The sequence below is a fragment of the Euprymna scolopes genome, chromosome 4 (assembly GCF_053919585.1).
Source record: "Euprymna scolopes isolate OS-2025 chromosome 4, ASM5391958v1, whole genome shotgun sequence".
Classification (NCBI taxonomy): domain Eukaryota; kingdom Metazoa; phylum Mollusca; class Cephalopoda; order Sepiida; family Sepiolidae; genus Euprymna; species Euprymna scolopes.
In genome coordinates this window covers 71,935,545-71,959,570 of record NC_136485.1, presented here as the reverse complement: position 1 = coordinate 71,959,570, position 24,026 = coordinate 71,935,545, and the positions used below count along the sequence as shown (strand labels likewise).

Sequence of the window (24,026 nt, the reverse complement as noted above, 5' to 3'; positions counted from 1 at the left end):
TCATATGTCTTAAGATGTTCCTGTTTGTGGTACATGTTAATACAAGAGAGCCGACGGCTTGTAATACACAATGAGAGGAGATTTGATATATAGATAGATAGACCGAGGGTTTGACATTTCTGTATGAACGGGAGTGTTTCTATAAATATTGATACATATATTTCTTACCTATTTTTGAGACGATGATTTTCACAAAGTTCTTATAATATAAATGGACAATACCTTTTCTGTTGAATCACAACACGAAGACGCAGATACACAAAGATGATGACGTCCTTTATTTCATGACCGGTCCATGATTTCGCTTTAGGAATTAAAAGTTTCTTTACATGGCTTTTTCTTCTCTAACCTTTCGCTTCCAAATTTGACGTCAGCAGCCGTCTCTGACCTCTCTCTCTCTCTCGGCTCCCTCTCCCCAACTCTTCTCCTCTTCTCCCAGACTGCATCTAAAACTCTACCTATATTGAGAACTCGTCACGTCATCGCATGATTAAACATGTGCTCATAAAGCATGTTGGATGACATGCATCACACTGATATGACCCAACAAGTTCAGTAACCTATTTTTCAAATAACCTCTTTACAAAATGTTTACAATTTCAATTGACGATTAAATTCCTTATTTTAATTTTCACAGAAACAAATTTCATCATTACATTCCTTTTCCAATAAACAGATATTTAACTATTTTGTGTGAGCTAAACAATTGCGATTCCACATTCCTTATTTTCAATAACATTCTGTATTTATGATTAGAATTTTCAATTCCAAATCTGGCTTCGCAAGTTCGAATCCTTGACTATCCTATTTCATATTTACATTTAACTAATTCCCTATTTTTTACTGACATGAAAAGGGGACAGCCCTTCATCATGTAACAAATGTACAGTTCTTTCTCTTGTATCATTAATAGTTTTTACAGGCTACATCAAGTTAGATTACTAGTTTTGGTGAAAGTCATGAAAACAAAGCAAATGTTTCTCAAAGTTAGTATATGCAATATTGTTTATCTCTATACATACAAAAATAATCCCATCTTAATGAAAAGCTATTTGTCAATACAGTGAGCTTAATATGTTTTAAATCGTCTTTCACAAAACAATCTATATTGAAAACTTTAGTAAATGTAATATTTAAGAAAGTTTTGCCCTATTATCAAATTGTGTTTGTCTATTTTTACATGGTCCAAATTTGATTTTTTGATTCATTAAAAAAAAATTAGTTTGATTTCTAAAGTGCTAGGAATCATTAAAAAGATTTAATGTGTCAGAGGTTTAAACAAATTTATTTGAACAGTAAAAATCATATTTCTATATTAATTTTTGCACAATTTAACTTTGTCCAATATTTAGATCGGTGTGATTTTATAATCATTGCTTCCATCATAATCAATTTTTTGATTTTCCTTAGATTAATGTGCAACTAAATATGTCAGTTCAAAGTAAAATAGCAGAAAAACCATTTGATATACTAACATATCAGCTCAAGTATTTATAAGGCTTAACCTGACCCCCCAATTGATGAGTTCAGACTCATTCAACCACCCATCTAGCCTTTTTAAGAGCCAAATAGGTATGCTGGGAAGCGGAGGTGCTTAACTGACCTTCAACTTTTTCAATTACCAGAATCCCATCCTAAAACATCACAGGTCACCACCCACAGTCAACAGGTGATCCCATTGTTGGACTTTTACAGAATAGCAGTCAGCATATTCTAGTGTCCCACCAACAGGGTTATACTAAAAATGATCTAGTGGAAAAATAATTACAAATAAAAATTTTCAAATTATAATTTCATCATGTTTTTTATATGGAACAATTCTTTGCAACCAACTGCATATTACAAACCGACTTATCTCCCTTGCTTTCATTTAAAACCAGCCATTTCAAAATACAAAATGTCAACCGGTAGTATGAATTTTTTGTAAAAAAATAGATCTAGCACATCATCTACTGAATCATTTTTCATAATTTTTAGAATTTATACTTATTTTTATATAACACATATGTAAGGAGATAAGAATATTTTTACCTTAAATGTATTAGTTTCAAATCTCACTATTCTGCAGAAGCACCTTACCTTTTAGTTCAAAAATAATAAAGTGGCTGATTTTTTTTTTAAGTTTTTTTTTTTTATTGTAAAAAAATAATATTGCATAATTTATATCAATAAAAGTGATAAAACTCCTAAAATAATTTTTTATATTTTAAAAGATCTTATAAAAAATATACCCTCATGTAAATATAGATTTTGATTTTAAATATTTTGTAAAGATTTTTAAATGGTATTGATTAAAATATTATAACAAGAAAATGTTTGAAATTGATGTATCTCAGTTTTATTGCAAAGACAAAATAAAAGAGAAATGAGGTTTTGAATTTTGTATGTCATAAGTATTTCATACCTATTTGCAAAAATAATTCCTTGCAATATAAGTGCAGTGTGGTGTACACACTGTAACCGGGCAATGGACAGCACTTCACTCAAAGGAGGGACACTTGCTCTCTAAAATGAAAAACAATTTTTTTAATCTTTCATTTAGTATCTGGATAAATTCTCAAAATAAAAAACATTAAAGATGAATAAAAACAAAAATCGAAAATGGATAAATTGAATATATTTCAACAATTATTGCTTAAAATATTTAAATCCTACATTTATGAACCATTGACCTTTTTTTCCACCTTTTCTATACCTTTTGCTCTTTAAGAAGGGACACTTGCTCTAAAATGAAAAACACTTTTTTTAAATCTTTTGGTCCAGTTTCAATAATACAATCTGAATAAATTCTTAAAATAGAAAAATGACAATTGAAAATGGGCAAGTTGAATATATTTCAACAATTACTGATTAAAATTCTATATTTACAAATGAATAATGTGAACATAAATGAAATATGGCTCAAAATTAGTGAACGTTGTGACAATAGTCACAACTTTTGACACTCATTTACTACCTTTATATTTGGATCGACTGAAAAGCCGTCATTTTGATATTCACGTTTCACAAATTCCTCAAAGCTGAAAAAATGCAACATGCATACAAGAGATGGCGCCGTTACTCATCCTATCAACATTCCTTATCTATGTATCCATTCTCTATGACAAAATACATCTTTCACTACTTACAAGTGAACACATGAAACTGCTTTATTTCTTTTATACATATGTACAGCTTCTTCAAAAACACTGCTTTTCTATATATCCATTTTATAGTCACATAGATACACCCTCATTCAATTAACTTTTCGTACAAACCTAATATATTTGGATTATTCGGACTACTATTGTTACACCTGTAATGCAACGGTTAAATGCATTACTCTCAAAAACAGTAACATAAAAAAAGAATATGTAACATACTATCAGAGTTAAATTCTAGTATTGATATATTTGGTACTTGTACAGTTTAGTCAAGACATTAAAAAATGAAAATATCGAAAAAAGTTTAAATTGTATGTATCTGTTATAGAAGTTCTCCGAAAAAATTTTTCACTTAATTTTATCAAGTAGTTTTTTGTTTTTACAGCGAAAAAACAATTTGTTATGAGAACGCGTTGAAGGCGGCCATATTGGATTAAAAAAAAATTGTTTGAATTTTAGAAATACCAAAGGGAGATAACTCCAGTTAAAGCGCTGACACCCCTTCCCATCTTAAATACTAGCTTTTCTTCCTAAAAATCGAACATTTTGCTCAGTATCGTAAATTGTTTTTTCGCTGTAAAAAAAAAAAAAAAAAAAAAAAAAAAAAAAACTACTTGATGAAATTAAGTGAAATTTTTTTTCGGAGAAATTCGTTCCATAACGGATACATACAATTTAAACTTTTTTCGATATTTTCATTTTTTAATGTCTTCACTGAACTGTACAAGTATCAATTATTTTTTAAGTATTTTTATGGGCCACATGTTTCATCATTCCAGAATAGAATTCCAGTGTAGAGATAACTGTTAAGCTAATCGCATGATCCGAACCATAGACTCAAGTCATCTTTTATTCAAATCCAAACATTTTCACGCCACATCCATTAAAGTCTTTAATTGCTTTTTTAAGAGAACATATAGTAAGCCACTGATCAACAAATTCAAGGGACGTAACTTGTTACAACAAAATATCTTTTAAGCTAGAATCTATTCATGAGTTATTTAGGCTTCATTATACTTTATTTAATCGTTATAAAAAAAAAAAAATTATTTCATCTAATGTGTGACTTTATACTTTTGTTATAAGATATTACAAGATGATTACATATAAGAACGCATTCAAGTTTCACAAACAGAATTCTACTCACTTTTGGATTAGTTCTTTCTTCAACGGCCACATTTTCATAGCAATCAAGTAAGTAGTTAATAAGTTCAGTTTCCTTTTTCTTTTGTGGTTGAATTTTCGAGGTAAACTTTCTCTCATGTTCTGGTGACATCAATGGACTGATACTACAAAAAAATGTTTTATTCAAATTTATTAGTTGCAAGCTTTAGAAACATCTTCCACCTTGAAAGGATGCATATGTACAAATAGATTTTGAAAGCTATACGCACCTACATGGACTGGAACTATACAATCTTACAGGTGATACAGCTGGGACATCGTTTCTTAGAGCAGTTATAGGATTTTCCGCACTGGAGTAGATGAGATACAAGGTTTCCATCAAAATTTGATGGATGATTTCTTTGTAGTCTTTTGTTTCTGAATTAAAATAAAAATAAGAAATAAAATGCAAAACGTTTTTTTCAAATTTAGATAGTATTAAATTTGAAATTTAGTTTTGTGTTTACAATCATTTCCCTGACTGAAAAAAAAATTAAAAACTAAAATCAAACTTCAAAATCAATATAACAATTATAAATGAAAACAAAACTAAATAAGTTCATTTTAGAAAACCTTTTAAAAATATCAAAATAAAATTATATATACAAGTTACTATTTATTCAATAAAAAGAACGATCTGTGTAATATTATTTAATTGGAATTCATTATTGAGATGAGAATTATTTATTAATTTATTGAAGACTTATCCTCATTTTTATTAGTTGTTTCCCAACAACAATTATGGAAGGCAGTAATTGCTGAAAATGCAGTTAGGAGATTCGGAGTTGCTATCAATTGCGGTTACCACCTGATGAAGGCCTGAGGGATAGTTGGCCGAAATGTCATGAAACAACAACTAAAAAAGATGATAATATTTCGCAATAAATAAATTAACTGTATAATATACTTATTCATGCTTGTCATACGGTATCACTTTCCACATCCATTTAAAAAAATAAGATCATTCAATCACCAAAGATGGAAATATGCAAATAAGTAAAAATTAATTGATATTGCTAAATTTAAAAAAAAAAAAACAATTTAATTTATTCGTTTCACAACTAATTGTTGAGAAATCACACTGTCGCCCAATCGAGTAAACCAGTTTGAAAATATCTACTGTTTACATTCTTTTTATTTTAATAAATATTTAATTACAATTTTTAATAAATTAAAAACGTGGCATTTGTTTACGTATTTGAAGACTATTTTGCTGACAATTATTTTATGGTATGCCGAAAGAGTAGATTTATTTTTAAAGAATTTAAATTATTACAACTTTCAATAAAGAGACAAATTTGTTTTATTTAAAGAACATAACTGACCAATGGCAATTATTTTATTAATTTTATATGATTTGCTGTAAACTACCGATTAATATTAATTGCAAATGTTAAAATTTGGTTAGACATCGACAAACAGGTTATGCAAATGTGTACTTTTGGTTTTGTTGTTAGTATGAGAAACCAAGAGAATTGTTTAAAAATGTGCCATGTGTGGACACATATATATATATAAGATCCAATTTGTGTATTTTTTTTTTTTTATCAACTATAATTAATACATACATAGCTTTCTTTTAAACTATGGTTTAGCTATTTGTACATGTTTATTGCTATTGACTATAATTATTGTAGCCATTGCTTCATTTTTAGCTACAGCTGAATTTATTCATAGCGATTATAATTATTATGTTCATGGCCATTTTCTTTAGCTATAGCTGAATTATTTGTGCATTTTGTTTCATTGATATCGATTATAATTATTGGATTCATTTATGATGTTCTGTACATAGCAGAAAAGTAATAGTAAAACTAGTACAAACTGAATTATGTTATCTTACTATCCAGTGAATCTGATTGAAGTGTCAGTACTTAACAGATAGCGAGTTCTCAAACTACATCTGAATATTACAAGACTACTGCCATGCAGACATGGCTACCTTCAAATCCAATATCAACAAATACTTGCCATAAACCGTCCCCCTAAGTAACCAAATGTTGTTCGTTCATCATTTCATCAATCCTCTCATAATATTCTTTTTCATTTAACTTGTAACATGGTAATTACATTTTAACATGAACCCGATGTTGTATATTAAAATCACATGAAGAAACAAAGGAAATAAATTCAACACAAGTTTTGTTTTTCAGTTGAAAGAAGCATTTATTACAGGTCGTTTCCACACCAAGCCGCCTGACGCATATTTTCCAAGCTAGCAACTATATGGCTGAATTCCTACTCTTCCCTTCAAAATCAATTAACAGTTTCTTAGTCTGCAGCTTTAACCAGCTGTCAGGCATAATTCCTTCCACTGTATACGGTCGTCCGAAAATCCTGTTAAAAGTTTAGAGGATAAGCGAGTCCTGCATCTTATTTAAAAGTTCCTGTCATGCCACTACATGGTTTAAAAAAAAAGAAACTCTGCCATGTCGACACCTGCTTAAAAGTCTCAGCACCACATGTTTTTTCTCTTTTTTTCCTTCCTCTTCCTCCGATCCTGCTTTGACGTTATGCTCACACCATGGCTTGGTCATTTGCATACATGCTAGTTGGCTTCATTACAAACTAACAATTCATCTATCTTATTAACCCATCAGTAAAAAAAATTAATAGTAAATTATACAGGTAAGTGAAATTTCTAAGTAATCCCACTAATTAATATAACAAAGTATATTAGAAGATTAAATACTTTAAACAATCTCAAAAGTGGAGTATTAGTTCCACCTCATTTTGGTTAGTTTGTTTTTATATTCTACCAAAACAGATTTTTATGAAAGCATGAAAACAAACGAACCATTTCAACTATTTTCACATACAAGAGGCATAAAATTTAAGCACAAAGTTATTTGCTATTGAAGCAATATTATTAATACTTCTAGATAAAAAGAGAAAAAATTATATTTTACTTACGTTCATTAAAAATGTCAGCAAGACAAGGTATATGTAATGTGCCAGGATCCCTTTGTTCACGCCAAGAGACAAGGAATATTCGAGTTATGGAGTTTAACACTTGGGTTTCGGTAGCATCTGAACCAATACTTGCATCCTAAAAAGAGAAACATTTTATTATGGTTTACACAAATTCAAAAGTTTATACTGATTTGTAGAACTTTAAAATAATTACCCAAATGATATCTTTATAACTAGCTATCCCGCCCAAGTATTATTTTTTTTTTTTTTTAAGAATAACAAGACATGCATGCGTGGTCCCCCTCTGGTGCTGAATGTGAGATGACGCCACAAAAAATAGTGAAGAAATGATGAATATGAGAAGTGTGAAAGGCCACGTTGCCTTCACATTTTTGCCAAGTTTCAGAAAAATTTAATGGATGGAGCAAAAGTTAGGAGATAAAAAGTGTCATTTTTACAATTTTAGGGTATTTGTGATCCCTTTTAAGCTCTTGAGAACACCAAATTCACATGAAAATGGACAAACAGTGCAGTTTCACGCCTTAAGACATGTATATTTGAATTCAACATCATGGAAAACCACATATCAAGTTTTTAAGAGCTCCAAATAGGCATATCTTTTATAGCCCTAAAAGTCCCAGAGGGATGCAAACCAGAATTTTGCCAGGGTCACCCATACTGAATTTATATTAAGAACAATGGGCTCCACATTTTGGCCAAGTTTCAGGAAAATCTAATTGATGGATCAAACGCTATGGGGTAAAACATGTCATTTTCGGCCATTTGGGGGCATTTTTTACCTAAATTGAGCCCCTGGGGATGCAACGGGAATATTCACAAAAAAAATTTTTTTTTTTACTGTGCACATCTATTTAATGAAATTTGTGGGAAAATTTCAAGAAAACCTAATGGACGGTTATCTGGCAATTGTCCGGATTAAGAGACGCAGGCCATTGAAAACATAGGTCCCTCTCCAATAAATTGGGGGACCAATTTACGTTACGAGGATGTAAAAAAGGTCTTCAGTTCTCTTAAAAGGAAAAAAAATTGTCAAAAGTTGAGAAAAGGTATGTAACTCTATATTGACATATACAGAGTTACTTAGCCCTTTTTTCTTAAGATAGCATCATTTTAAAAATTATCCAGTTCGATAAAGTAAATTCTCAAATTAAAACCAATTACATTTTTTTTTCTTAAAATAAAATCACTATCGCTTTGCAAAGTTTGAAACTCGAGCTACTCAAAACAATGTAAAATAATAATTCATTCATGACATTGTAAGCAGGAAACAAAATCTTTCTCATTTATATATAATACACACATATATATATATATATAAATAACATTTTAGCCATTTCAATACAAATTTACTTATCTTTTAAACATGACTGCAAAAGAGAATAGACATAATTTTGCCTTTTCACTTGTAAATTTAGAAATAGTTCGCATTACCTAAAAAAAGCATTTTCAATAGAAATGTTAAATATTTATCCAGGAAATAAAATAACATTGCGAAATAGAACTAGTTGTTATATTAAAATGAAAACAATCATTGAATTAAAAAAAAAAAAAAATGCAATAATAAATAATAGTTAATTAAAAGTCAAAACCAATGTACAAATTAGTTAAACTTGTGATATCACACATACATAAGCAGTATATAACAAAGATATTTGTGTAAAGTTGAAATTACTTGGAATAAGGCGTTTTGATCTTACTGTTAATGCGAGGAATGAGTCTTTGTATTCATTTGGAAGATAGAAGAAAAGAAAAAAAAAAGAAAGGAAGAATACAGAATCCTGAACAGAAGCGTGTGCTCCATCCCAACTATTATCAATGGACCTGAGGTAATCTCGTCAGCATCAGACAAAGCCAAACTCTTTGTCAAGAACTTTGCAGCTAATTCTACCCTTTGCGACCAAGACCGCCAACCCCCAATATTTCCTCCTGTATCAGAGAACACGCTATGTGATATACGTATATCTGTACGTGATGTTGCCAAGCTAATCAAAAACCTTGATTCCAGTAAAGCAACTGGCCCTGATGGTATTCCAATTATAGTACTCAAAAAACTTCAACCTGAACTAGCGCCCATACTTACAAAACTGTTTAAACGTTGTCTTAAGGAGAATAGTTTCCCATCTCCCTGGAAAATCTCATCAGTATGCCCTGTATTTAAGAATTCAGGTGATCGCTCATCCCCCTCTCAGTACAGGCCAATAAGTCTCCTGTGCGTCATGAGTAAGTTGCTAGAATCTGTGTTAAATACAGAAGTAATCAAACATCTCAACAAAAATAACCTTCTTAGTGACACTCAATATGGTTTCCGTTCTGCTAGATCTACAGCAGATGTCCTTACAGTTATATCGCATAGGATTAGCAAATCTCTCGACGGTGGCAATCTTTCTAGGGCAATTGCTCTTGACATATCTAAAGCCTTTGATAGGGTATGGCATAAAGGTTTACTTCATAAGATCGCTAGCTATGGTATAGCTGGAAAAGTCTTCTCAATTATTAAATCATTTCTTTCTGATAGGTTCATAAGAGTAGTAGTTGAGGGGCAAAAATCAGAAGCTCACAGTATTAATGCCGGTGTCCCTCAGGGATCCATCCTGGGCCCAACTCTTTTCCTGATCTACATTAATGATCTTCCAAATCATATCCTTACATCATTTGTAGACATTTATGCTGACGACACTACCATTTATGGTACCACATCTAAGACAGTAAACGAGCAAGTTCTCTCCAATTCTCTCTCCTCTGATCTTGAGCACGTAGTACAATGGGGAAAGGAGTGGCTGGTTACTTTTAATGCATCTAAAACCAAGCTTCTCTCTTTACATCATCAACATTCTAATCCACATTTGTCATCAATTGAAATGAATGGCTCTCGTCTTCAGGAGGCCTCAAGTTTTGACAAGCTTCTGGGCTTGACCATTACTCCTGATCTTAAATGTAACACGTATATCAAATCTGTTGCCAAGGCCGCTGGAAAAATGGTGGGATCTTTCTATCGATCCAGTAGATATCTCACTGCTGATGCTATTCTCTATCTATATAAGAGCCAGGTACGTCCAAGGATGGAATACTGTTGCCACATCTGGGCAGGAGCTGCTAGAAAGGACTTGTCCTGCCTTGATAGAGTTCAAAATAGACTTCGTAGCCTCGTAGGAGATGTTCTTTTCTCCTCCTTGCAACCTCTATCTCACAGAAGAGATGTTGCGAGTTTGTCTCTGATGTATCGTTATTTTCATGGAAAGTGTTCAACTGAGCTTCAATCTATGGTCCCCCCTCGCCAAACTTTCACAAGAAACACTCGTCTAGCTGTAAACACTATCAATAATTTCCCCCACTCTTTATCTGTGCCTAAACCTAAACGTAGATTCCATGAACAAAGCTTCTTTCTTAGAACTGCACGCCTGTGGAATTGTCTTCCGTTTCATGCTTTCCGGCTGACTACAATATGGTTGTGTTCAAGTCTAAAGTAAATAAGTTCTTGATGAGCCGTTCCATATAAGTTATTAAATTTACCAAATTTTCATTACTAATGATTACTATATTGACCAATTTCTACTGTACACTCTTTAACCCTTATCCTTGAGTGGCCTCTGGGCCTTGATAATGTGGTGATGCCTTTGTAAAAAAAAAAAAAAAAAAAAAAATAGAGAGAATAGAACAGAAAAAATATATCAGGAAAACTTGTGATGGTTTAACATTTTTAGATGAAAATTAACAATGCTTGAATAAACTCCAGGTTTTGAACAGGCAAAACGTTTAACTGTACTTTTTTTTATTTCATTTGAACACACGAGACTTCATCAAATGATGGTTTATGTCTTATCTACTTTACAGTAGGTCAGCTTCAGAATCATACAAAGTTTGATAGTTTTGTTAAAACAACTTATTCTTACAATTCTGAATTTTTTGAGATGTGAATGCTTATGGTATGTTGATTAATCGGATTATCATTCTCATCTTGGATGTTATTAGCACAATGATTCGGTCGCTGCAACCTGTGACCTTCTTTGGGTGTTGAGAACATGCTTCTTTTCCAACTAAGGAAAAAGAGGGTTGGTTCTGCATAACAAGAATTCAAACCATTTGTTTGAGGGTGGGTCCGTAGATCATAAGGAAGGTTCAATGGTCAGGGATCACTAAGATATTTGTTAAAAGTTTTTCTATGGCTCATTTTTTCAGGATATCTGTACTAATTGTTAATATTAGTGAAAAAAGGTGTTTTACAGAACCACCCTCAAACAAACGGTTCAAATTCTTGTAACGCAGAGCCAACCCTTTTTCCTTAGTTGGAAAAGAAGCATGTTCTCAACACCCAAAAAAGGTCGCAGGTTGCAGCGACTGAAACGTTGTGCTAATAACACCAAAGATGAGAATAATAGTCCAATTAATCAACATACGACAAGCACAACTTATTCTTAATTTACTGATTTTTTACTAATGATAGTTTCAATAAAAACACAAAGTAACAGAACTATGTAGAGAAAAATAAAAAAAAAATGGATAAACTGCAAAATATAAAAAAGATATTAGATTCATACTTTGTTTCTTTTAATAACAGAAACTTTGTTACAGTGAACAGATGTTATTTTTTTATACTTTTTTGGTACAAGAAACGAATCTGAGGGAATCAAAAGGGTAATAAACAGTTATGTAAAAGCGTTACTAACTCTTTTTCTCTTGTGCTCAACTCTATCACTCTCATCGACCTCCATTGTCTCGATACCAGAATCAACATCAACTTGTGACTGGTTACTGTAATTAAAACAAAGTAATAAAATAAATGATTATAATTCAATAATAGAAAACACTCGCACATGTCAATGTTATTAAATTAAAACTCTAAACAAGTTAAAAACATGGCTTTTTTTTTTTTTTTTTTTTTTTTTACTTTAATGTGGCAATATGTCATATCAAGGGAGACAACTCGCCCTCTTTTAGCTTAAAGTGATAATATTTTCTATATTTCTTTTTTTTTTTTTTGCTGAAGATTATTTACAATTAATTTTTATTTACATAAAGATTTTTTTATTCATTTTATTTGAAATGAAAACATTTTTACTGGCTAGTTAAAGGAAAACAATTTTTCCATTGGAAGAACTGTAAAACTGCAATTTCATCGGATGTTGGAATTTAATACTTGCTTGAAGTATTGTTTAGTGTGTATATAAAGATAATTTATAGAAGGGACTACAAGGCAAAGGTGTAACGGATAAGGCAATTAAAGCCTAATGGTGGAACGAGTTTTGCCATTTCTACCATTTTATTAATAGAATATATTTTTTATTTATCTTTGGTAAATAAGAATCAATTGAAAAATATCTTGAAATAAAATAAAATATAGAAAGCATTGTTACCACCTAATTAAAAAACTAAAAAAGCGAGTGATCTCCCTCAATATGATTATTTGCCACCTTAAAGTAAAAACTAGCCAAAAATATCTGTTAAGTTGAATAGTTAGTGGCAACAGATACTTAGATATTTAAACCTGGTTGCAAACAGAAAAGCAGAGCAGGAAGAGTTAGAGCAGGGCACATTGAGAACAAAAAGTAATCAACTTCTCTACGGCTTAGCTAATGAAAGCAATCAGAAGATTCAATGATTCAATAAAATAAATACCTTTTAAAGGAACTTGGTATATTTCATCGAGTCAAATCGCTTTAGGAAATATCATTTAGTCTACAATATAAAATGTTGATCGTAAAAGATCAATCACTACTTATGTAAAGTTCAGATGGCTTAGAATTAAAAGCCTTTATTCTGAGAGATTATATTATCATTCTTTATTAAGAGATCCATCTAGACTTTTAGTACAGTCTACGATTTACTTGCCTTCCCATGATAGTCAAGTTAGACATAAAGTTGGTTATTAATAACAAGAAATATCCAGCTCCCCAAAAGAGTCGCCTTGAATTGAAAACATAAAATACTGTAACAAACTGAAAAGATTTCTTTCCCCTTGACTGAGTATAGCACAGATACTACACTTTGAAAAAATTATTTTTGAAAAATACAAAAATAAATTAGGTACTAGGTCATTCAAAAGTGTTGTTGGGGGTTCTATTTCACTGTATCTATATACCATTTGTCACTGTATCTTTTATTCTTATTTTCCTAGTGAGAATCTTCAAGCAACATAATACTACATTAACTCCAGGGATCGTTCTACTTAAGATTCCCAAATGGATTTTTATATATATATATATATATATATATATATATATATATATATATATATATAACAAATAAATCGTCTTTATTAAAATAATTTCATTAGTGTGGGGTGGGAAAAAGTCAAAAAAATACTTTCACTCAGAGGACCAGAAAGTAGTCACTTCATCTTTATTCTAGATTTTAGTAAAAAAAAAAAAAAAAAGTCTTTTAAAACTATGTTATTCAGTATGTCAACATTTCCTGAGGCAACCATAATCTTAAAGGTTTTAAGAAATTGTGCTAAATTTGATATTTTAATTTCAAGTTTTATACTAAACCAAAAGAATACCAGTTCAAGGACGGGTAAAATAAACTAAGCAGGACAGTTTGGGACCGCTTTTATGTCCCCTTAAAATAAATGCATAATGGTACTAAACCTTGTGTCAAAAATACTATTCCAATTTTGATTCAAATCTATTAAAATGATTTTTATTCTAGAAGTCTAAAATTTTTAGGGTTTTAAGAAATTGTAATTTAAGGAATCATGCTTTATTGGTATCTCATGATTATAAATTTCAATGTAAATCTGAAATATTTTAATTTTCAAATGAGAGGTTATGTCTATACCTTTCAGAAACCCTTTCAAATAATACAAAGAAACAAATTTGGGAAATATTTATTAATTGATGACTAATATCTATAATTAAAATTTCATCGAAATTGAAAACATGAATTTTCACAAAAGCTTTATCTAAATATAGCCTACATTATCAATCTTTGCATAGAGCAGCTGTGTTCCAAAATTCGTAATGATCGATTAATTAGTTTACGAGCGAACTCTATACATAAAAATATATAAAGATATACAAATACCTAATATTATATGAACAGAGATTAATCAACTTAAAACTGTACAATAATTATTTTAACTTAATTTAGATGTGTCACAAAGTTGTATGCTCCTTTTAGTTCCTGAATTCTCCACCAAGACCAGATGAATTCTTGTTCTAAAATCTGGTAAGATCAAAAGAAACATGACATAGCTGGTCATTTCAGTAGAAGAAAATTAATGTTCTTCATTAAACACTCATATTTATGTATCTTAGTGTTGGTCTCAGAGAGGGACTCATTGGTTTCTGAGAACTTACAGAAGTAAAATAAAAAAAAAAAAAGTGAAAAAAATTTAAATAATATATTTCTAAGTCATTCAACCTTTAGTTAGCCGAATGTTGTCTGTTTCATTATAATAGGTTGCAACATATCAATTTCTTGGTTGAACTGTTGTCAGACTAGCATTTCATTCCTCTGCAATAAGTAAAATGCCAATCTACAACAGTGTAAAAATTTAAATATATAAATTTATATTTCATAAACTTTTAAATTTAAATTATATTTTGTCAAATGCTGAATTATACTTTTAGTGAAGAAATCAAATTCTTATTTCTAAATTCCTAAAAAAAACGTTTATAAACTTAACATGCTGAAGATTAAAAGGAAATGAAAACTTACTTTTTATCTGAAGAGTATTCTGTGTCTATATCCATATTTTGATGTGGTATCTCGGAATTTTGTTCACCAGCTACAATAACTAAAACAAAAGAGAACAAAGTGACAAACAAGATCATACGAATTTAAATGTGAAATGATTGATTTTACCCAAATTATTTACATACAATCGCAAAAAAATTTAAAAAAAAAAAAAAGATCCGATTTATTTTTACATACACCTCTTGATATTGTTTGTTTTAGGCTGCACTATAGGCATGGTAATAACAGATGTCAAACATTCACCTGCCAACTCAGATATTCCAACCAAGAGATCTTTTTAAGATTCTGACCATCCTTTTAAGTGCAGTTGTTTGAATCTTTCTTACACTTGGCTCACCAGGTATATTTGCCAGGTAGTTTTTGAAATTTTTGGAGTTCAGTTGCTCCTATAATAACTGGAATGATATATATCTTCTTAAGATTCCAGTTTCTTTTAATGTCATACATAAGACTCTTGGTATTTCGTTTTCCCTTTCAGCTCTGTTTAACTCTGCATCATTGGAAACACTAACTTCTATTAAGATCGCTTCTTTTTCTTGTCCCTGTTCACTGTTTCATGTTTCATGTTTTACGGCTTCATTTTCTAGGTACATATCTGTAGGAATTGGATAGTCATTGAGTGAGGTGGAATATGATTTTGAAACCATATAATATTAACTTCATAAAAAATCCAACAATAAAGATTATGTGTTTACAAATGATATTCCCTGTAAACTTCCTCCGAATGGGTGAAGTTTACAGGGAAAGTGAAAATCACAAGCGATATTACTGGTTCATTATTTTCAAGCAGTTCCAAGCCGCATGTATGTCCTGATTATAAGAAGATGACACAGCACCTAGCATTCTCAGATGGTAATAGCCAGGTTCAACGTCACTTAACTTCACATAATTACTAGGGCTTTGATAAGAATATTCTTTTCATTATTTTGACTATCAAGTATATATCAGTTAATTTCTTATGTTTTTAGATAGTGATGTGGTTCTTGATTGATTAACTGTGTCTGTGCCGGATATCTACTCGAGAATCAAAACAATGATAAGAATATTCTCTTGTCATAGCTCTAATAATCACATTGAAATATCAGTTCTCGTTAGATGATCGATATTTGGATAAGACATTATAAAAGACCTTATAAGTGTAAGTAAATACGGTGATGGGTCTGGGTGTTGGAGAAGAAAGCTTTATAGTTACAGTCGTAGCTTTTATATTGTGGCAGATGCAGAGTACTTTTCTTGTGTTTAATATGAAATATTTCACATGTTTTAGGAAGGATTCTATCATGTTGTATTTGAGATATTTGTGTAGATTCTAATTCTAAGGGCTTTATGATCAGCATTTGTTCTACCCTTTGATAATGCTCCTGTGTCTACATATGGATGGTGGTCCCACATAAAACAGTACATTTGAATTGAAAAGAATTATTACGTAACAGAATAAAGTATGAGAAAATAAAAATGTCGGATTATACCTGCTGAAACTGATGCTGCTGCTGCTCCTCCAGTAGCTCCCTTAGGGAAAGCTGCAGCCCCTTGACTCGGATCAACATCCATTGTTTGATTGTCATTTCCTGCAGATGCTGACGACGACGATGATGATGACGATGATGATGCTGAAGTTTTATCTGTTTCATGATGCTGACTCTTTTCTGGGGAATTACTGAAACTCAGATTTGAACCAGCCAATCTGGCCAGCCTTCTGCGACGAATCTGTCAATTATAAATAATAAACGCCATTAAAATTAGGAAAGAAATAAAATAAATTAAGCCAAAAGACACTTCATATCATTATTACAAGCTAATGTATTTTCTCTTCTTTAAAGTGTTTAAAAATAAAATTAATAAATTCTTTGATAAATAGAAAGTTGTTATTTGTTATTTCATTAAGAATAAGTACGTTTAAGAACATGACATAACAAAAATTGTGTCATTAATTTCCTTAGATTTTAATTAAGCTATCTTTAACTTTGTTATTTTCCAAAGAGAACAGCAGAAACTGTCAAAAAAAAAAAAAAAAAAAAAAAAAAAATGAAATTAGCTTGATTTGTATTAAATTCATTAAATCAAATTAAAAATATTAGATTTGTATTAAATGTATTAAATCAAATTAAAAATATTAAATTTGTATTAAATTTCTTTTAATATGAGTGATAAACAAAATTAAAAGTTTAATATTTAATGAATAAAATAAAAATGATAAAATCGCCAAATATTTTCCAAACTAAAAATTATGCTAGTAATACGATAGTTTATTTCTGAACAAATTTGAATATCTTCTACACTTGTTGAGTCTAGTTTGAGTTAGTACACAATTGGCATGAAGACCAAGTGTATCATCCTCAAGTTTTTATTGAATCTTAAATAAAATTTTGTACATGGAACTTTTTTTCAACATGACATCGCAATTCTGTTGCCAGGTTTCATCTTCCATCTACTTTGAAAATTTCACAGTAAATAACTCGATATCATTTGGAATTCTGAGTTTATCCTCATTGTGGAAATATTTTTGGCATTGTAAGTGGGTACGATTACATAGATTTGTCGATTATATTTATTACCAGGGAGTGATAATAAATTAATCAGATGCCAGAATCGCTTTATAAAATATATTGAATCCCTTTGAATTTTTCAATGATGGCTTTCCATCTTGACACGAGAAGATCACTACACTCTGCTGACCTCGACTGGATTAATTCTACACTTGGAAAAGCTTCTCTAAATTTATGCTGCCATTTGTTTTTCTTTTTTGCCTGGAACAACATTTTTCTATTACAAGAATGGCTTCATACCAAAAAGATAAGTATGATTAGTGTACAAGTCCGCCATTTTTTTCTGTAATTTTGTTATTTCTGACTGAATGAGCCCACTTTTTTTTCTTTTTTTAACCATTAGAGTATATGGCTATAATCACACAGATTGAGTCTTGTCAGTACTAATTGGGTGATCATTTTGGAAGCTGTATGTAAAAAAATAAAAATTTGAATTTATATATCAATTGTATACAAAAACACACGATTTTGGCATAAACTGATCCAACGACTATTGGCATGCTGTAAACGTAACAAGACTTAAATTTAATTTGAAAAACTTGCTCAGAAATCTAGGCAGTCACAATCCAATACTCAAAGACTCAATAATCTCATTCCATTTAAGATGTATGATGAAATTCAGCTTAACTACATTTCAAACTATATACATATCATTTTAAACAAGTTCATTATAGAATGTCAGTTCCATAGATTGTTCATGGCAATCTTTTGAACAGAGAAGCACCATTTAAAACTACATCAAACAACTCTGCATAGACTTCAGCACAAATTGTCCTCTGATTACTTCTTGTCCATTGCAAGCAACTTTGCTGAATGTTAATGCATGCATCTACAGCAAAATGTTCCAAGCAGCAATGGCTTCTCATCAGAATACCAAAGTAACTTTGTCTCACTGTTAACGAATTCTCTTCAGCTGAACATATCGACAATCTGGATGAAAATCAATACATAGTGCAGTGGATCATGAGCGATGCACAAGGTTTATTATTAGCTATAAAGAAACAATAATTAAGTTTAATATCAAGGTTTCTAACTATATATATAGGTATGGTAAGTATGATTGCAGCTAATTCAAAGTTCTCTAGAAAATTGCAAGTCCAGCAGCTAGAATTTTGATGTTTTGGCTAGTCATCACAAAACAGCTTAGTTTATAGTGTGAAAACAAGAAAATACCAACCACAAACCAAAATCGATTTCATGATCTTACAAACTCCAGTCTCATCACTGCAATTTTGCATCCTTGTGCATGCTTTACAAGTACTTTAATAGAATGTGCTCCAACGAACTAAATACTCGTGATGAACATGTTAGTCAACAAGATTGGATGTAAACATTTTCTCTTTAGCAATGTACAATTCTTTCATTTGTGTCAGTATTTTTTTTTATATGTTAGATCACTTTATTTTTTTTTTTTTAGGGGGGATCACTTTATTTTTTTTTAGGTTAGATCACTTTATTTTTTTTTTAGGTTAGATCACTTTATTTTTTTTTTAGGTTAGATCACTTTATTTTTTTTTTAGGTTAGATCACTTTATTTTTTTTTTAGGTTAGATCACTTTATTTTTTTTTTAGGTTAGATCACTTTATTTTTTTTTTAGGTTAGATCACTTTATTTTTTTTTTTAGGTTAGATCACTTTATTTTTTTTTTTAGGTTAGATCACTTTATTTTTTTTTTTAGGTTAGATCACTTTATTTTTTTTTTAGGTTAGATCACTTTATTTTTTTTTTTAGGTTAGATCACTTTATTTTTTTTTTTTAGGTTAGATCACTTTATTTTTTTTTTTAGGTTAGATCACTTTATTTTTTTTTTAGGTTAGATCACTTTATTTTTTTTTTAGGTTAGATCACTTTATTTTTTTTTTAGGTTAGATCACTTTATTTTTTTTTAGGTTAGATCACTTTATTTTTTTTTTAGGTTAGATCACTTTATTTTTTTTTAGGTTAGATCACTTTATTTTTTTTTTAGGTTAGATCACTTTATTCTTTTTTTTAGGTTAGATCACTTTATTTTTTTTTTTAGGTTAGATCACTTTATTTTTTTTTTTAGGTTAGATCACTTTATTTTTTTTTAGGTTAGATCACTTTATTTTTTTTTTAGGTTAGATCACTTTATTTTTTTTTTTTTAGGTTAGATCACTTTATTTTTTTTTTTAGGTTAGATCACTTTATTTTTGGTGATGGGTAATTTATTTTTCTATGTGAAAAATGTTTTCCGAATTTAGTGTATGCTATATTCTATGTCACTATGCAAATAAAGACAGTTTGATCTTTAAGAAAAAGGGATACTTGTCAATATGGTGGGCATAATACAGGTTGTATTTTACAAAAATAAAAAATAAAATACTAGTTGTAAACATTTGTGAAAAGAAATTTTAGCCATATCAATAATCAAATTGTTTGTTTTTACATGATCTAAATCTGAGGTTTTATTGATTTACTATTAAAAGCTTCATCGCATATAGGCTATGCATCTAAAAAAAATCAATGCATTAGCTATTGCAAAGAAACTTCATGAAGTCTTGCCTCCATGTAATTTTTGCATGTTTTTGAGATAAGAAATGAATTTTCTGCTGTTTAGACTGGTTTGATATAATTATTGCTTCCATTATTATTCTCGTTCACCAAAAGATAAGATTATTTTTGCTTTTTAATTTTCACTTGTTTCAAGCTTACATTTTTATTATACACTGAAACTTTGCTTCTGGAATCAATTAGGTTTTAAAGACCACAGGAATAACATACTGTGAAAGCAATAAATTTGGATTTCTTCCGGTTGACCTGTGCACAATGTAAACAAACAGATCAGAAATCCAAGTTGTTTTGTTTGAAGTGACATCTTACTAGATAGGATTTTTAAGTTAAATTCAATTTTTACAGATCTTTTCTTTACTTAATTGTTAGGTGACAGTACAAAACAGTTAACAATGCCCCTCCTCCCACATTAATGAGTTTCTAAATAATAACATCATTTTAGAATAGTCCGTAAACTGTAGAATATCTTTTTCAAAACTCTCCTTGATCTTTACAGAAAAAAAAATGTACATATTTATTAGAATTATAAAGATTTAAATATAAATTGAATAATCCTAGAGAATGAAGTAATTTGCCAATGAGAATTTAGGAGGTTGAAAGCATACACATTAAAAAAAATTTTTTTTTTGATAGAATTTTCTGACAAATAGGGACATTTTGTTTGTTTATTAAAAAGTTTTGTAAATAAAACAAACACACTAAAAAAAAAAAAAAAATATTTCTCAAAATCTTCCCTGTATATTAGAAATCAAACTTGTGACAAAAAAAAAAAATGAAACAATTCAGGTTTCTTTTCTGCATGTGTAGATCAACCCAAATTTGTCATTTTCACTGTTGTTTATTTCTGGGGTATTCAGAACCTAATTGATCCAGCTTCTGAACCAATAGCATTGAGCTACCAAAATAAATTTGGTACCATTATTTGTATCTTGCTAAGGTCTATGTGCCCACATTAAAAGAAAAAGAAAACATTGGTTTGGGATACCTATTTCAACCATTTCTGAACTTGAAAGGCAATTTAAAAACTGATCAGCAGTTCAATGGCACCTTGAAGATTCTATTATTGAGATTGTTCTCATGGACAGTTTAAAATTCCTTAATTATTTTCTAATCCAATCACCTAATGGTCAGTCTATTCTGAGTCAAAAATAAAGTGGGACGAATTTAGGCGATTCATCTGAACGAAAGAAATAAGATCCAATCACGTGACACTATTTGCATTGCAGTTAGAAGATTGGATAAAAACCACCATAATTAATCACTTTCCAATCCCGGTTACCCAGAGTAGATCTGTTGTTATATTAAAATCTAATTAATCAACATTATGTTTCCCCCCAAAGGCTTTAATATATATATATATATATATATATATATATATATATATTTCATTATTTAGAGGGTGGAAGTACAAAACTTTATTATAGCTGTTAAAAAAGGAATCCATGGTAAAAAGAAGGACGGTGGGGAGGGAAACATTTAATGAAATTTTTAAAAAATTAAATAAGGGGGTAGAGTTTGGCTGACTGGATTTCGCCTTCACTTTTAGTCTCTAAGGTGTTTCCTCTCCATTGTATAATTATCCTAACGAAAGATTTATTTTAGTCATTCCCCTATTTTTTTTTTTTTTTTTTTACAATAGTTGGATTTTATTTTAGTTGTTCACCAATTTGAATTTGTTTCCCTATACAAAAACAAAAAGCAGATTCAGTTTTGAAAAATGAGGGTGAAACCAGGTTGGCTGACTCTACCCACTTATTCATTTAATTTTTTTTTTTTTAACCTTCCCTCTGTCCTTCTCCAAAAAAAAAAAAAAAAAAAAAAAAACTCAGTCTTCCTTTTTTAAGATATATATACTAGCGGGTAAGGGCTGCATTGCCCGGGTGTGGGTGGGTGGGTGTGTGTAGGGAAAAAAAAGTTTTGGTAGGCAGGTAGGCTTGAACCCTCGAGGCGAAGGCGGAAAAGAAAGTGATAATTTGATAACTTACCGCGACTCTAAGAGGGCAGAGGAAGTGAGAATGGTTGAAATTAAATGATTAAAAAGTTAATTGAATGAGTTGACACAGGTGCGTAAATTTAACAAGGTCAAACATCATACCATACAGGAATGAAATCCCGCACTTAACTTGGGCTGCAAGGCAGTTTCATCAAGATGTTGGAGAAAACCAGCTCCCCATAGAAAGGGGAGTGTACAAATGAATAGCAATTGTCCGATATGAAGGGTTTTTCCTGCATTGATCAAAGTTGATTGCTTTCTGGATGTCCCTGGCATGAGTACCAGGGAGCTTTGTTTGCAACAGATTCAGTTTCGCTTTTATACAGAAAAGCCAAACAAACACGCAGAGAGTAAGAAATAGCACAAAAATAGCGTGTAAAAGTCACTCAAATAAAAGATAGAGATGACCTCCTTTCATACATCATAGATATTATAATCTAGGGAGTATGTAAAAAGTTCTAAGACGTGGTGAGCTCCATCCCCCAAAGCCTTTGCCCGACATACAAAAACGTGCACACGCACATTTTCGCTTTTATATAATAGATTAATCCTAAAAAATCCATGTTAAAATATTCCTCAGTTTTAGCATTGAATTATGTTTGTAAACAAAAAAAAATTTTTTTTTAATAATTTTAATTATTCTAATTAGCTGCAATTTGCAATTAACTCACCAAATTATTACCAAATCACTTACCACTAAGTTTTTATCACCCTCTCATTATATTATTTGACACCCCACATAATTTTGTACCATTTTTGCTTCTCCCTTTATGTTTATTAACAGTCAAAGGTAATAAAGAAAAAAAAACAAATAGATTGGAATAGTTCATTAGAAACAAAAACAAACAAAATATCACTAGTAGTCTCTTCCGTTTGCCTGCTCTCCAGCTGACTACAGTATGGTCGACATCAAGTCCAACATAAACAAGTTCTTGAGGAGCCATTCTCCTTAAGTAATCCAATTTACCAAATTTCCACTAATGATTACGATATTGTCCCATCAACTACTGTACACTCTTTAACTCTTATCCTCGAGTGGCCTCTGGGCCTTGATAAGTGGTGACTCCTACATAAAAAAAAAAATTATAAATGCAAGAACACATTCAAGCAAATTGGCAGCAAGATAGTTGTATTTTAACGTCTACAATAAATTGCATTTAAAACAGTCATTATTATCTAATCCTAACAAAAATGGCAGCCACTCGGATTCAGGGTTAGTCGTAAAAAGATGTTAACTGCCTAAAATGCTAGAATGGCTCAGGCATGGGGGAATCATTTTACGTTAAATTTAACTACGAAATAGATCCCCCACTTTTAAAATAATAATTGTTCTTTTTGCCTTGTTTTTGTCTTTCTTTTTCTTTCCAAGTTTTCCAGGATGTTAACACGTAATCACAAAAAAGTTGAATCTAGAAAAAAAAAAAAAAAAAACTTTCTCATTAGTCTTTTTTTTTTTTTTTTTTTTTTTTTAAAGTAAAGAGAATAACTTGACACGATACAAATTACAAATAGGTCATATAAACACACACACATGGTAAACAAAACAGAATTGCTCTAGTCAAGGAAGTTGAACAGCACCAATATTTTCTTTTAATTTACTACTTCTTTCTCCCTCCTATCTTTTACTATGTCAATGTTTTTTTTTTTTTTTTTTTTTTTTTGCAACTATTGAGTCATTACTTATCAAGGTTAAAAGCGATTTGAAGATAGACTGATTGACAGTTGAAAGATGATGAATTTCTTTTTTACTCATGTTCACCCCCTAACAAGGTATATCGCCACTTGGACGCAAGGAGGCTACTATTTAGAACAATGCCTAGGAAAGATTAACAAGACTTTATGTTACATTTCAACTTCTGCATATGAGTACAGTCAGAGAAGCAGGTAGCAGGAAAGGAATTCCAAAATCTAGCTGTTTGAGGGAAGAAACTGTTAGAGTAGAAAGCTTTCTGGCATTTAGGGCCCTTAAGAGTGAAGGGGTGTGATTTTGTTGCTAAGCGGGTTTGTTGAGAATATGT

The 24,026-nt window shown here is 30.5% G+C and overlaps 1 protein-coding gene across 1 annotated transcript in view; it reads right to left on the bottom strand.

The window, feature by feature from the left end:
- LOC145268430 (ubiquitin conjugation factor E4 B-like) overlaps nucleotides 1-24,026 on the bottom strand; it is a 131,578-nt gene that overhangs the window by 65,737 nt on the left and 41,815 nt on the right. Inside the window, exons 2-8 of the mRNA XM_080123992.1 lie at nucleotides 16,406-16,643; nucleotides 14,898-14,976; nucleotides 11,906-11,990; nucleotides 7,221-7,356; nucleotides 4,538-4,685; nucleotides 4,291-4,432; nucleotides 2,405-2,505 (exon numbers count right to left, since the gene is read on the bottom strand). Of these exons, the coding sequence (XP_079980118.1) occupies nucleotides 2,405-2,505; nucleotides 4,291-4,432; nucleotides 4,538-4,685; nucleotides 7,221-7,356; nucleotides 11,906-11,990; nucleotides 14,898-14,976; nucleotides 16,406-16,643 (929 nt within the window). The remainder of the gene's footprint in view (nucleotides 1-2,404; nucleotides 2,506-4,290; nucleotides 4,433-4,537; nucleotides 4,686-7,220; nucleotides 7,357-11,905; nucleotides 11,991-14,897; nucleotides 14,977-16,405; nucleotides 16,644-24,026) is intronic.